Source organism: Sceloporus occidentalis, unplaced genomic scaffold, assembly GCF_023333645.1.
Source record: "Sceloporus occidentalis isolate IW3139 unplaced genomic scaffold, rSceOcc1.0.p SCAF_4, whole genome shotgun sequence".
NCBI lineage: Eukaryota > Metazoa > Chordata > Lepidosauria > Squamata > Phrynosomatidae > Sceloporus > Sceloporus occidentalis.
In genome coordinates, this window is record NW_028316984.1 from 163,097,304 (window position 1) to 163,112,897 (window position 15,594).

Here is a 15,594-nt window from a genome sequence, read left to right on the forward strand (position 1 = left end):
AAGGAGAGGTATTTAGAATTCTCAGGCAGAAAACTTCTCTGCCTGAGAATTCTAAATACCCCTCCTTAAAACTGCCAATCCCAGAATGCAACAGGAGGCAGCTAGAGGAGTCAAACTGGAATTGTGGCACTTTAAGGGTATAGTGTGATAAACATCAAGGAACACTGCCTGGGAGCCTGAAATCTCTAGGGCAAAACTGTAGAATGTCTGCAAAAGCAGCAGCAGCCTTTGGAAAGAGCAGACACCCGAGTACCTGTCAGGGGCAGAAGACTGAAGAAGCAGCTGCTGGATTGTAGTTTAAGAAATCAGAAGAGTTGCTGTAAAATTCTTTGGGTACATTGAACGTCGGAATGAAGATTATAGATCATGCCCTCAAGGACAGCTTGTGCATGAAGTGGTATGGAGTTTGATGGGTGAACTGGTTGTTGGCTCAAAAGGGAGGAATTATAGCTTCCTAGCTATTCTTAAAGACTTACCATTCTCTGACTGGCATTATGTAATATTGTTCATTTATATAATATATGCATAAAATTTTATTTATTGACAATACATTTTATTATATATTTAATACTGACAAGATCTTTTGTTTGTCATGGGCCATCCCATCAAAGGAATAGAAAGAAATTAAGAATAGATTTATTACAAAGGGACAATGGGAAACTGACAAGTATTCTATAAGAAATCACATAAAGTAATGCTATAGCTTAAATTTCTTCTCATGGTGAGGTAGCAGCTCCCACAGCCATAAGGGCCAGATCTTCACAGATAATGACAGCAATGGTAACTCCATAGTCACATTCAGAGGATTTGTGGCTCACTAGTGCATCGCCCCCCCCCCCCCCAAAAAAGTAGCATTTATAACAAGTTTGCTTCTGTCTATCACTTTCATCATATTAGCCCAAATGGTAGAAAACAATTAAGGATAACACAAAGAGTTCAAAATTAATTTTTTAGTCTCATTTCTTAACATCATTATCTGGCATACCATATCTCTGTTATTCTAGACACAGAGTGATAACAAGTGGTTAGTTGTTCAACTGTATCAGGGTGGGCAAAATACACCCACCTATCCTTTTTTTAAGACCTGGTGTCCCTGTGCATTCTCACAATTTCCCCTGTGCCAAATCCCCACCTCAAATGCATTTTCCATCTTCAAAGGCTTTCCAGGATGAATTAACCTAGATTCTAGTACCAGGTGCAGGGCCTCAACCCCCTCAAAATTTAAACAATAAAACCAGGTATGGATTTCTAGCTATACTTCTGGTGAGGATTGGATCTAGTTAGTGAGTCATATGTACCTAAGCTATACAAAAGCTGCTGAAATATATATAGATACAAGCACTATAGAAGCTGTGATGTATAAAAACTTGCATACCCTTTACAGATGTACACTTGCAGGTTTTTCAGAAGTCCACCAATTGTATGTAAGTCTCCTATGAGGCCAAAATATTTCCTTCCATTGTTTCTCAAAGTTTAATTCCAGTCCAAGAATGAAGCTTTTTTGAGCAAAAATTCACTCAAGGCATTATTATTTAGTATTCTAATCAAGAAACTCTTCCCTATAACAGTAGCTGAATGTTTTGGGGGTTTTTCCCCTTAAAATGGTTAAGAGATTAAAAACAATCTATTTTTAACTATCTCTTGGTTACTGTAGGCAAAAGGAAAATTTAACTCACTAAATGTGTTTCTCTCTACAGGGCGTCTGCACACCATTCCTGTCCAGATTTCAGTGCAAATTACTGTTAGACCTCCATAGCCACTGATTCAACCATCCATGGATTGAAAATATTTTTTCAAAAATTCAAAAAGCAAACACTAATTTTGCCATATTATGTAAAAGATACAATTTTAACTTGCCATTGTATATAATGGTACTTGAGTATACACAGATTTTGGTATACATGTATAAATATATTTAGTAAATATATATACTAAAATAGTAAATATATATACCAATATACATACACACATACTAAGAAATGTAGTAAATATATATACTAAATCTGAAGAGGACTCTCTTCTGCAAAAAAGAAAGCTAGCCCTTGTGGCTCTAGTATTCAAGGACAGAATTTAGTTTCCATCTGTACAGCAAACTGATACTGAGACAGCCTCACTGGTGCAAACATGCAATCCAGAGGGCAAGGAATAAAGTTCCAGTTAGGTACCATTATCTATGTCATTCTAAGGTTCTAGATGAATATTCAGAAACTGGATGTTTATAAACCCAAACCAAAGAGCCTCATCACCACTACATCCTCTAGCTGGCAATGGTCTACATATCCTAATACCTAAAGAAATCATTTGCCTATCAGGCACTTCTCTGTTGTTCCATTTGCCAAGTAGCTAGGAACCGTTATCAAGAAAAGCCAAGCTGAGCCATACAACCATTCTTGTTTGTTTTGCCCTGCCTAGTGTTTTACATGTTTAAGAAAAGATCAGGATAAGAGCCAAGGCCCACCAAGAACATTATCAAAACCTGTGGCCTTCAGAAGCCAATGTTCTTGTAGTCTTGGTTTCCTTGAAATCCTTGCATTCCTCCACTTCAGAAGTCCAAAAACTTTCCTCAACTACTATTCTTATCTGATATAACTGGCCAAGATGGAGCCTTGGTTAACCTTTTCTAGAAATGAAAATCACATAATGAGCAGCTGAACCCAAGCCCTTCTCTCCTAACATTGCCACAAATCTTTGCTAAATTGCCCCTTGTGCACCATAATAACCAAAGTTTTCAACAGACACCTGCTTCTCTCCAGTACTGATCTAGCATGATGCAAGAAAGGTATCCTTAAGATACTATTTCTTTCCCTGCACTTTTTAGCCTCCCATTCTGTTACCACTTTGCTTTCCTGTGGTATGAATATTTGTATTACGTTTAGCAAAGATTAATATTATCTTTAAGACACACTTTTATGAGAAAGCCAACCACTTAAAGTAGGCCCCTTATACAGGCTGGCTGTTTCTGCTTGTCTCCTACAACTCCTCCACCCCGGCCAGGCTCCAATACAGAAAAGTGGCAAGAAAGAGACAAGGCATAAAATAAGCATTTATAACAACAAAGGACCTAGTCCACATCCCCCAAGCCTTGGTAGAGAAGGTCACAGACTTTACTTTTACAGCATGTGTGTACCTTTTCAAGTAATTTATCCTGATAATCTGTTCAAAAAGGTGCACACATGCTGTAATATTATAAATAACTCTGGTTTATGGATCTGATTTTAGTACCTGCTTCATGTGCTTAGTATAGGTTTGAGTTTTTGTTGTTCAGGAGCTAACTGCTGTTTGCTATTTTCCATTGTAATGATTTGTTTGATAAAATTCCCTTTGAGAAACAGCTCTCCCTCCCTTTCTCTTTCCACACACACGTGCAAATGTGAGTTTTTGAGTACTCAGTCTGTCCAGACATACTGTTGCCACCATTCAAAGATCCCTTATATGCTTTTATTCTTGGGATTCATATTACTGATACACATACCTGGAGAGCACATCCTACAATAATTTGAATAGAATGTTACAGGAATTTACAGCTATGCACATGGACTCCATGCACAGGCACTTGATGAATATGAAGCAATCTAGATAGAGTTGTAGGCCCCTTTTTACACATCCATACTTTCCCCAGAGTACAAATCAATATATGGAAAGGGCTATTAATATCCACAAAAATTAAATGTAATGGGAATTTACTTTAAAAAACTAAATACATTAAATCACAGAAATATGTACAAACATCTCCCAGCACAACACACTGTTTTACATGCTATATAAGGAGTCATCATGGTTTCACTGGGAAGTTGCACAGGGAGCTAGCTCAGTTCACATCTAGTCTTAGAGAGATGAGTTCTTTTTAGAGCGTGTTCAGAGGATGTGCTTGCATCTTTATGTAGACCAGTTGTTGCAGGGAGCAGAACTCAGCTGGGGAACATGCAACTGAAATGAAATTTGTCTGTCAGCATCCATGAAAGACCACATGGAGACATCGGATCAGAGCTTAATTGAAAAAGATGATCCACAGGAACAGCCTTGTTCTGCTTGTGGATTGTTCACAACCTGGAAGGAGCTACGAATTAGCTCCTGACTGAAATCGATCATTGCCCCTTTCACAAAGCTTAAGCTGTCCATGTCCACAACCACTCGGGCACCACCTTGTTCAAAAATCCTGGAGAAGGAGATGATAGCATGTTAGGTCACATACATTTTGTGTTTCTGCCTGTCACTAGGTCAAACACAAAGAAGTCTTCAGGATGCACTGGTTCACTACATGTGTATCATGCTTGAAAGCTACTCTGCTTGACCTAAGGCCAGCCACCTCTAGTCTGATTGCCTCCAGACATTATTTAAGCTCCCACCAGCTCCAGCCAACATAATCAATAGCCAAGGAAAACAGAACTTATTGTATAAAAGATCTAGAGGACACTAAAGAGAAAGCTCGAGGAATTTCTGTTTCTTCATAAGCCCCCTTAAGATTGGCAGATGAAACCTCTCTCTGCATCTTATCTATCTAAAAAGGTAAGATGTCTCCAATCAGGGCTTTCATGGTTATGAACCTACAACTCTTGAACTTCTTTTCAAAAGAGGCATGCTGAACCAGGTTTTCAAGAGTAAGGTCATAACCTTCCTCTTTCTATATTTTTTTTTTATCTTACCAAGCTCCCATTTTTAATAGATGTCATTTTACCAAGGGTTTTGTTTCACTTTGATGATTAATTTCTGTATTAGTTTATGCATTTTTCAACATGTCTAATGTATTAGCTTTCTTGATTCTCCAGGCAAGAAAAAAAGCAAGATGTATTTTTGCACAAAATCAAGTCTCTGATGGAGTCATAAGGTGTGGAAATTACACATAGAAACCTGTAACAGTAACAGGCAAACAGTAACAGTGCCACATGTTATACAATATTCATTCATCATCACCCCTCCCTCCTTTCATCTCTCCTACCTACCATTCCTTCCTCCACTACACACGGTAATCTATGTTCTTACCTGTCATCAGAATTCACAACTGTATCCAAGGAAAATTTATACTGGAAACCAGAGCAGCCACCTCCTTCCACCTGCAGCCTGAGAAACTCAGACCCTTCTGCAATCTCCAATAACCTCTATTAAAACATAAAGAGAGAGGATGGGCAAGATTCATACAAGTATTTAGCAGCCACATCATGTCTAAACTAGTAAGAGTGCTCAACAGTATGAAGAATAGAGAGCAACACAAAGCACATAATCATAGAGCTGGAAGAGACCACTAGGGCCATCCAGTCCAACCCCCTGCTATGCAAATTACACAATCAAATTACTCCTGTCCTGACAGATTGCCATTCAGCCTCTGGTTAGAACTTCCAAAGAAGGAGATTCCACCACTTTCCAACGTAGCGTATTCCAGTCAAAAAGCACATACTGTCAGGAAGTTCTTTCTAACGTTTAGGCACAATGTCTTTTCCACTGGCTCCCCTTTCCCTTCCGCATTCGGTACAAGCTTCTCCTGCTCACCTTTAAAGCCCTGCATGGGCTGGCCCCTCCCCATCTCTCTGAACTACTTTCTCCCTAAATCCCCACTCGTTCCCTCTGTTCTGGTAGCCAAGGTCTCCTGTCGCAGCCCAGGATTTCCACGGCCCCGTCCCAGATTCGTCCCTTCTCGCTTGCTGCCCCTCACTCCTGGAACCTCCTCCCCTTACAAGCACGACTCAACACGTCTCTAACCAGCTTCAAAGCCGAGTTAAAGACCATATTGTTTAGGGAAGCGTTCCCAGGGAGTCTGTGATTGTGTCCTGGTTGTTCAGATGCTTGACTCAATAGTGGATATTGCTGTTTTAACTTGTTTCATATGATGTTTTTAATTTGTTGCTTTAACTTTTAGATTGTACACCATAGACAGGCTTTTATATTCTTGATTTTACTTGGTTTTGTACAGCACCATGTAGATTTACGGCGCTTTATAAATAAAATTAATAATAATAATAATAATAATAATAATAATAATACACTGCTCCATCTCTGTTTCTGGAGCAGCAAAAAACATGCTTGCTCCTTCGTCAATAATATATCCCTTCAAATGTTTAAACAGGGCTATCATGCCATCTTTTAGCCTTCTCCAGGCTAAACATACCCAGATGCCTAAGCCACTCCTCATAGAGCATTTCATCATTTTGGTTGCCTTCCACATTCCAGCTTGCTAATATCCCTCTTGAATTGAAGAAGTTACACTTATCAGGCTGGCTGCACATTATTTCACTGCTGCTATAAAAGAACTCCTTGTATGCCCTACCTAAGAGTGAAAGTGTTACTGCTACAACAAACTTCACCATTCACACGACCCATGCTTTTTTATCCTAGCTGAAAATAAGCTCTAATATTTCCTCCTTCTTCAGCATGGATCAAGTACTGCATCACAAACCTACAACCTACAATGTCACTGGCAGCTTACCATCCATTATCATATCAAAGCATGTTTTTCAGATGTGTAGAGATGATAGATTGCTAGTGATTGCCTTTGGACTAGGGCAGTGATACACTTATCATACACATATCTTTACAGATTCACACCCAGTGCTGCATAGTCACACTAAACAGCAGACCACACTACAATTCAGGAGCATCGAGACATTACACACGGCACACAGGTTTGAAGATGTCTAAATAACTTTACCTTCACACAACTCTCACTGATGTAGACCCGTCCTTCATTGGTATCACTCTGTGTACTGGCAGAGGATGATGCCCACTGCACTCTTATCCTTGGCATACAGACACTGTTATGTGGGGCATGAAATGGGGTTCTCATCAGAGTCCACAGATGAAAGGAACAGCTATAGGATAAAGATAAGGAACACAGTGTCTTACATTGTTGGGTAAAAAGTTCATCAAATTAGAAATACTGTGTAAGGAATGAAGGCAGCATAAAAGTTCTAAAAGGAGAAAGCAATTCCAGACAGTCTGAATGGCTTACAAGCTTAGGGAAAACATCTCCTAGGAGAAAACTGGTTACACAAAGGCACCAGTCCTACATGACTCAGTAAAATTTAGTAGTTCTGCATATGGACCTACTAAGTTCTGCATTCAGTAGTTCTGCATATGGACCATAGCTAGGCAGAACTGTACAGTACACTATTTCCATGACTTACTGTACAGCCTCTGAACTCTCTCCCCGCCCCAGGCTGGCCATTCTTTGTTTCATGGGAAGTGTACAGAATTGGACAAGCAGAAAATAATTCTAAAAGTGCTGAGATCATCTGGGGTCCTCTCGAGGTCTCAGCACTGCTGCAATAGCCAAATACTTCTGTGATCCTACTCACTCCCCACTTGGAACAAAATGGCACTACAGGTGTTGGGGGCTTCAGAGGTATATGTTAAGTCCCAGGGTACTTTGTGCATTGTGGAGGGAAAGAGTGGATACTAGCCTCTGCAGTGCCTGCCAAAAGACACATGTAAGCATAACGTAATTTTACACATGTGTATGTCAGTAACACAATGTCTACCACAGACAGCAAATTAGGAACTTAACTGATGGAACCATGAGCTGGACAAAGCATCTACAAAACCTTTGTGGAACATAAAGGTAATAAACATATCGTCAGAAAACCCAGAGTAAGAAAAGTCTTAATCCTACTCACTCTGTCTTCATGCCACAGTGTCAACTCAAGTACAGTTTAAACACTTACTATTAGATCTAAGAGTATGCATACACCAAGGAAGGCAGTACTTCCTTTACTTGCTCAAGGGAGTTTATCACACAGGAGGAATTTCTCTTAATTTTGAATGAAAAGAAAGTGGGGCCAGAATGCATTCACGTGAATGCATTCAGTGAATTTACGTGAATTCGAATTGCATTCAAACTGACTTCCCATTGCCCAAAAATAGCTTGCCATTGCCCAAAATTGCGTATGGTAGTCTATCACACAATAATGTTAAACCCCATGACTGCATTCGGATTGCCATTGGATTATACTTCCAATTTCCCTTGTCTGATAAACTTCAAGGTTAATCTTCATCTGTGCTTTGAATACAAAGTCCTTTTGTCATTTTCCAACAAAATATTTAATAAAGCTAAATACTGGTATACGTCAGCTGATGAAGTAGACGTCTTTTTGGGCATTACTTTTTTACAAAAAAATTGATCCCAGAGACATAAATAACATGGAAAGAATAGGAATAGGTTCCTACAGCACAAACAGGCATGCTTCAGCCATTTTTTTAAATTCAGAACTAACAATATTTACATGTGAAGTAAAATAACCAAATCAAGTAAACCTTGGAGAAGCAAACAAAATTTTTGACCCTTCTAAAGACCACCTAGAAGGTAATCTTTCAAAATGCATCCAGAGATGAATTTTTCCTTTCACCAACCTCCACTCTTCTCATGATTTTCATTTGATGGTCAAACTTGCAGATCTATGTTTGTTTGTTTTTTAACATGCTGGGGTGGTGGTGGTGCTGGTGAGGGAAGCTTATCTATTTTTCTCTGTGTTTTGCTGCTCATGGTTGCTGAACCAAGGGAATCTGAAGGTAGTTGCTATTTACTTTGCCTGTTCTGGGCAGGCACACACAGCTACAGTAGGATTAGCTGGGGCTGAAACGCTTTCTTTTCCAGCTCAAACTTTATAACACTGCTTAGTGCATACATGCTGCAGTAGACACCAAAAGTCTGTATTTCTACAGCCCTCTCTCTCATCCTCCCAATGCCGTGCTCTTCTTTTTTTTTTAAAGTCCAGCTACACAGAGAGAAAAAGAGGGGTTGGGCAACCATAAAAAGACTTTATAAAAAGCAGCTTCTTGTCAGTTTTGTTAAGTGAGGTATGCTTGTATTCCTGAAAATCCCAGCATTCCATAGCATTGGGCCATGGAAGTTAAAGTGGTGTCAAGGTGCTTTATTTCCGCAGTGTGGAAGTAGCCCATATTTATAACCTTCTGAGCAATTGCTGCCTATAACTATATCACAATCATAATGGCTTTATTAAAATACAGAAACAGTTATCCATCCACATTAAAGAAGGGAAACTGTAAGCCGTTAAACTTGAAATTAGCACTGGTTGTTTTCCTCTGCTCCTCTACATTGACCTAAGGTACATTACAAATGACACTATCTCTGTAGCTATTTTTCTTACTGTACCCACATGCATGAACCTTGCCTGAACCCTCTTAAACTCCTAGACTCAATACAATCTTCTGACTGAAAGATACATATGGTAATTATATCATATAAACAGTGTACTTGGTTTTGTCTTTCAGTTTTTAAAAAGTATTCCCTTTGTTCTTTTGCTGGACCATTAAGTGTTTTGTTCCATGACACTTTCTCTCAGTGATGTAACATTACAACTCAACTCCAGAACTCAATATATAGATTTCCTGTGTGATTATTTCAGTCAGGAACTGAAGAATTGCATTATTTCCAAAGCTCTAGACAGTAAGTATTGATATACTAATAAAACCATCATTGTTTTCATCTTTGCTTTTCATTTTAAAAAAAATTCACGTGCATGGAAACAAATTTAGGATATAGTTCTAAATATACTAGTCTGACACTGAGACCCCACTGATCACATTGCAACATAGGAGTAATTCATGAGAGGTCAAGACCTTTAACAACAACAAAAAATGCTACATTTGTAGGTACATCTTCTTTATTAGTTATCTGTCAATAGTGTAGTTCTTGGTAGGTGAATGCCTTCTTCTGTTGATAGGCACTTTTGTGAGAAAGTCTGTAAAGAAGACATGTCTAGCTCTCTCTTTTCTGCCAATAAACCTCTAACAACCTTCAGCGTTAAAGTACATCTGTGAAGGAATAAAGTAAAGTGAAATTAACTAACAGATCCACTGGTGGTCAGTGATGACGGTAGAAGGTACTGGGCCTGCAGCAATATCCTGGAACTGTTTTTAAGGTGGTGGGGGGAGCTCAACATTGGCAAGTAGGTGTTGGTTAGGTCTGCCTACTTGCAGGTATGTTTTTTTAAATAAAAACTGATAAAACTCAGAGTGTATTGCATGAAAATACCAATCACCACCAGCTGAAGCAGGAAACAGTCTGACTAACCTCCCAGCAAGAGCAAAATTAAAATGAAACATTACAAGATTGAATAAATAGAAATGCAATTACTATAAAATGGAAAGGGGGAAAATATGTATGACCTTACTAAGTGAACGCAAATGTGCTTATAAGGTCTCCTATCACATCTTTTTCTCCACACAGGCCTGTTACAGTCAGCCAAAATAAAGCTGCTTCAAGTCACAGTGGAGGTATGGTGTTTCAATGATGCATGCATCCTAAGAGTCCAGAAGCCACGCCAAAGCCACGCTCCAGCCTGGAGCGTGGCTTTGGTGCGACTTCTAGACTCTTAGAACGCATGCATCATTGAAACACCATACCTCCACTGTTGTTGTTGTTATTATTATTATTATTATTAACCTTTATTTATAAAGCGCTGTAAATTTACACAGCGCTGTACATACAATCTTTTTAATTGGACGGTTCCCTGCCCTCAGGCTTACAATCTAAAAAGACACGACACAAAGGGAGTGGTGGTGGGGAAGGGACCTTTCTAGTAGGATAATACATATAAAATACATAGCAATATAGGAAATGATTCAATAAAACAGGCACCAAAAGAACATCAAATAGTAAGCGACAATTATGCAATGCCTGGGAAGGCTTCTCTGAACAGGATGGTCTTCAACTCCATTTTGAAGCTGGTTAAAGAAGTGATGGCTCTTGCTTGTGGGGGAAGAAGGTTCCAGGAGTGAGGGACAGCGAGTGAAAAGGGGCGAATCCGAGATGGGGCAGAGGAAATCCTGGGCTGGGACAGTAGACCTTGACTACCAGAACAGAGGGCCCTAGTTGGAAGGTGAGGAGAAATAAGGTCTGATAAGTAAGGAGGGGCCAGTCCATGGAGGGCTTTAAATGTCGACAGCAGGAGCTTATACTGAATGCGGAAAGGGAGGGGGAGCCAGTGAAGGGATGCCAACACAGGAGAGATGTGGTCAGAGCGGTGGGCGGATGTGATAATGCGTGCAGCTGAATGCTGGACAGAAATTAAAGGACGGAGGTGAGAAAGAGGAAGCCCTGCCAGAAGGATGTTACAGTAATGAAGTCGTGAGACCACTAGGGCATGGACCAGGATCTTGGCAGTAGAGGCGGAGAGATATGGTCGGATTTTAGCAATATTGTAAAAAAAGAATCTACAGCCTTGGCTGTGGCCTGGATCTGAGGGATACACGACAGAGGAGAATCAAAGATAAAACCAAGACTGCGGGCTTGCTGGACTGGTTGAATAGAAATGTTGTCTACAGAGACAGAAAAGGAGTGTTGAAGAGTGGACTTAGGAGGAAAGACAAGAAGCTCCGTCTTGGACATGTTGAGCTTCAAACGCCGATGGCGCATCCACTGCGAGACAGCTGTGAGGCAAGACGAGACTTGCTGTTCAAGCCTTGGAGAAAGGTCAGGGGTGGAAAGATCTAACTGGGTGTCATCGGCATACAGATGGTAGGAAAAACCAAAAGAGCTGATGAGTTTACCTAAGGACAGTGTGTAGAGAGAAAACAGAAGGGGACCCAGAACAGAACCCTGGGGAACTCCAACAGATAAGAGAACAGAGGATGAAGTATGACCACCTGCAACCACTGCAAAAGATCTGCCAGACAAATAAGATCTAAACCAGTCGAGAACAGAGTCTGAAAACCCAAGGTCAGAAAGTATATCAACTAGAAGACAGTGATCAACGGTGTCAAAGGCTGCAGACAAATCAAGAAGGATGAGAACAGAGTAAAGGCCGTTAGCCTTGGCCAGTAAAAGGTCATTCGAGATCTTAGTGAGAGCTGTCTCTGTAGAATGCCGTGGGCGGAAACCAGACTGAAAGGGATCGAGAATGGAGTTGGCTTCAAGAAACTCAAGACAGCGAGAATAAACAACCCGTTCCAAAACTTTAGAAAGAAAGGGAAGAAGAGAAATCGGACGATAGCTAGACAAAGAGGAGGGGTCAAGAGAAGGTTTTTTCAGAATTGGGGAAATGAGAGCATGTTTGACTCTGTGACTCGAAGCAGCTTTATTTTGGCTGTTTGTAACAGGCCTAAACTTCCTTAAAAGCTGCAGAGAAATGTTAAAAGACACAGGATTGAAATGTGAAAATCAAGCATGAGATGTAGAGAATCAGGTGTGGTCACAGTTAGAAGATGGGCAAATTACTTCTCCCAACCATATCCTTAAAGATGAAGATTCTTGTGAGCACAGTATGTACTCAGTAGTCCTATGTGTTTAACATAGCTAACTTCCAAGTTAAGTCTACACAGGAGACATTGTATGCAGTCTTTATTTTCATTGGAAGACTGAATTACAACAGTTGTCTTACTATCTGTGTGAGCACTTGACCATTGAGTATACTCATGATTGATAACTGCTAGATAGGGTTGGGTTCTATTCCATATGAGTCTCACTGGTCCAATTTACTTAATTATTTCAGGGGTTTTAAGCCCTCTCCCCCCAGGCTAGTTTGGAGGTGTTTGAGACCCTCCTGGCCCCCCTCTGTTCCAGGGTCCATAGCCTGGAGGATACATTATAGCCACTCTCCTGTCTGTTGAGATACAAAAACATATTTTTGTAAAATTTCCCCCTACTTTTCCTTTTCCAGAGGAAATTGCTATATACATTCTCTCCCCCCTCACTCAAAGATGCCTCATTGATGACCTAAAATTCCCTGCTTCTCAGCATTTTCTAGTATCAAAAACAACTATCTGAGTACCACACTAATTGGAAGAATATAAAGCTTTCTGGCTGTTTACCTTTTGTTCCTCACACATGCAAATCCAGGCACACTAAGGGTGCATCTATGCTACAGAAATATGGCAGTTTGATTCCTCTTTAACTGGCATGGCTCCATCCAACAGAATCCTGGGCAACATCTCAAGGGCTTGCCACACTTTTCTCGCACATTCTTAGGGTTGCCAGACTGAAAGCTGAAAAGGGCTACTGTATCTATGATTCTATGGACTTTATGACACAGGAGACTAAGGGGCTATACACATTGCTCCTAAGGGGCAGCGGGAGGCCACCCCTTTCCTGGCCAGATCAGGGTCATGGAAACCTTATGCCACAGCCCCAATCCAGCCTCTGGAGGGTACAAAAAGGAGGTTGAACATATGTAGGTCCATTATTTTGAGGGTTTTTTTTATGTTTAGCATAAAGCTTGCCTTTTCAACTTTTCCCTTTGTCTTCTTTAGTAATTTTTCCAAATCCATGATGTTTTCTGCTAGTAGTATGGTGTCATCTGCATGTGTTAGATTGTTAATGAACCTTTTTTGTATCCTTAGTCCTTCTTCTGAAACTAAATTTGCTCTTCGAATGACATTTTCTGCATACAAGTTGAACAAATAAGGTGCTAATACGCCTGACCCCACTTGTCAAGTAGGAACCACCCTATTTCTCATATTGTGTTCTAACATTAGCCTGTTGTCCTCTTCTCCTTGGTCCAAAACACACTGCAGAAATGATCCAGTGTGACACTGCTTTAACTGCCCTGGCTCAGTGCTAGGGAATCCTGGGAATTATAGTTTATTGTGGCACCAGAGCTCTCTGACAGAGAAGGCCAAATGTCTCACAAAACTACAATTCCCAGAATCCCCTAGCATTGAGCCAGAGTAGTTAAAGCAGCCTCAAACTGGATTATTTCTGCAGTGTGTTTTGAAGTATCTGAAGATGTACTGTCTTAGGCAGAAGAAACCTACTATTATAGCACAGGAACTGAATCAGAATGGCTGGATGTTTTGATATGAAACACAGGGAAACCCCCAAGTGCTCTGCTGTGCCTTCTCCATCCTTCCAGAGATGTTGTACTACAGTCCCCATCATCCCCCAGTAGATGGCCATGCTGATCTGTTTTGTAACTGTTGGCTGAGCCTGTTTGCATGGAGCTTCATCCTCACTGCAGAAATAATGCAGTTTGACTCCACTTTGAGTCACGATTCAATGTTCTGTAATTCTGGGAACTGGAGTCTGTTGTGGCCCCAGAGTTCTCTGTCAGAGGAGGATTAATATCTCACAAAACTCCAGTTCCCAGAATTCCAGAGCACTGAGCCATGGCAGTTAGTACTGTACAATTCGGGTTAATTGTAGTTTGTTGTGGCACCAAAGCTCTGACAGAGAAAACTAAATGTGCAGAAACAATCCAGTTCGAGACCGCTTTGGTTGTCCTGGCTCAGTGCTAAGGAATCCTGGGAATTGTAGTTTATTGTGGCATCAGAGCTCTCTCTGATAGAGGCTAAATGGCTCACAAAACTACAGTTCCCAGAATCCCTTAGCAGTTAAAGCGGTCTCAAAGTGGATTATTTCTGCAGTGTGGATTGAACCAATATTGTGCGTTAACTACAAAACAAAGGTGACCAGACCCCCACCGACCCAATTGCCGCCCAGAACCAACTCGCCCAGTTTAAGACTGTAAAAAGGGAAAAGAGCCCTCTCTACCTGCTCTGTCTGCAAGACTTCAGCCTCCTAAAGCAAGCAAGCGCCACCAGCGCCGCCATCTTGTGCCTCTTTACTCCGTCGCCTATTGGTGGAGACGTCCCATACGGCCCGCCCTCCCCAAATGCCTATTAGTCCGTGGAAGAGGAGACTGTTGCGCCATTGGACGGCCAAGGAGAGTGACGAAACAGGTCACCTGACCTGGAGTGAAGGCAAGGAAAGAAGGGCGGAAGTGTTTGGGCAGACCAGGCTCCCCTTTCCAAACAACAACAGAAAGTAGTCTTGGGTGTTTCTGGCCTAAGAAAAACCTTATGAAGTTCATGGGGTCGACAGGAGCCTTGGAGGCCCATAAACACACGCAATGCTGTTGGCTGTATTTCAGAGGAAGGGACTGGCAGGATCCCTCTGACTATTCCTTGACTAAGAAAAACTTAGGCTGCATCTACACTGGACAAATAACCCAGTTTGACACCGCTTTTAAGCATCCTGGCTCAAGGCTATGGAATTCTGGGAGTTGTAGTTTGTTGGGACTCAAATCCTTGCCTCCAGAGTCCTAGTCCAACTCTGAAACCATGACACTGGCTTGCTGCCTTAGGGTCTCCTTAAGTTGGAAATGACTTGAAGGCACACGACCACAAACAATAAAAAAAACCCATGAAATTCATGGGGTCGCCATAAACTGACAGATTAGTTTAAGGCGCACACACACACACACACACACACACACTTTGGTTTAGTGCTGAGATCAAAAGGAAGAGCTCCTATGATCACAACTACCCCCTTTGGGCTGAATGTTTTGCATAAAGTGACACTCTGCATACTGGCGGAAGGAGTTTCTTCATATCAGTTACTATAATTGTAGAAAAATAATTTATAAACTACTCTAAATGTGTAACCTACTCCAAATGCATTTGAGGAAGTAGGCTCAGGTCTACAAAAGCTCATGCTCCCATCTTCTTTCTTTCAATTAGTCTCAAAGGTGTTGCAAGATCCCTTTGCATACTGATGTTCCAGACTAACACAGCTATGTCTTTGAATTCTGCTCTAAATGTATTTTTGTTACACATTTCTGTACTGAATCATACTCTTCCATCATGTCCCCAACAAAAAGGGTCCTGCCTTTCCCTGAGTTAGGAGTTAACTCTTCTTTTATATGGAGT

General features: G+C 40.9%; 1 protein-coding gene across 3 annotated transcripts; it reads right to left on the minus strand.

Annotated features, from left to right (window-relative positions):
- Positions 1-520: 520 nt before the first annotated feature.
- ISCA2 (iron-sulfur cluster assembly 2) lies at positions 521-14,513 on the minus strand. Of its 3 annotated transcripts, none has more exons than XM_089522197.1 (4): positions 14,438-14,513; positions 6,641-6,800; positions 4,981-5,096; positions 521-4,156 (listed from the first exon to the last, which is right to left on the minus strand). In XM_089522197.1, the coding sequence occupies exons 1-4, from the start codon at positions 14,494-14,496 to the stop codon at positions 3,982-3,984; spliced, it is 510 nt and encodes a 169-aa protein (XP_089378323.1). In that variant the 5' UTR covers positions 14,497-14,513; the 3' UTR covers positions 521-3,981. The 3 variants fall into 3 exon arrangements, with proteins under 3 accessions (XP_089378323.1, XP_089378324.1, XP_089378325.1); XM_089522198.1 differs by lacking the exon at positions 14,438-14,513 and adding an exon at positions 13,168-13,523; XM_089522199.1 differs by lacking the exon at positions 14,438-14,513 and adding an exon at positions 9,605-9,756.
- Positions 14,514-15,594: the final 1,081 nt, after the last annotated feature.

What these genes read in the sequence shown, in the direction of transcription:
- ISCA2 (XM_089522197.1), bottom strand. Translation starts at nt 14,496, where the DNA reads ATGGCGGCGCTGGTGGCGCTTGCTTGCTTTAGGAGGCTGAAGTCTTGC. An exon ending in AAGTCTTGCAGACAGAGCAG is followed by an intron (nt 6,801 to 14,437) that starts GTAGAGAGGGCT and finishes TTTATCCTATAG; the next exon opens with CTGTTCCTTTCATCTGTGGA. An exon ending in TCAGTGAGAGTTGTGTGAAG is followed by an intron (nt 5,097 to 6,640) that starts GTAAAGTTATTT and finishes ATGTTTTAATAG; the next exon opens with AGGTTATTGGAGATTGCAGA.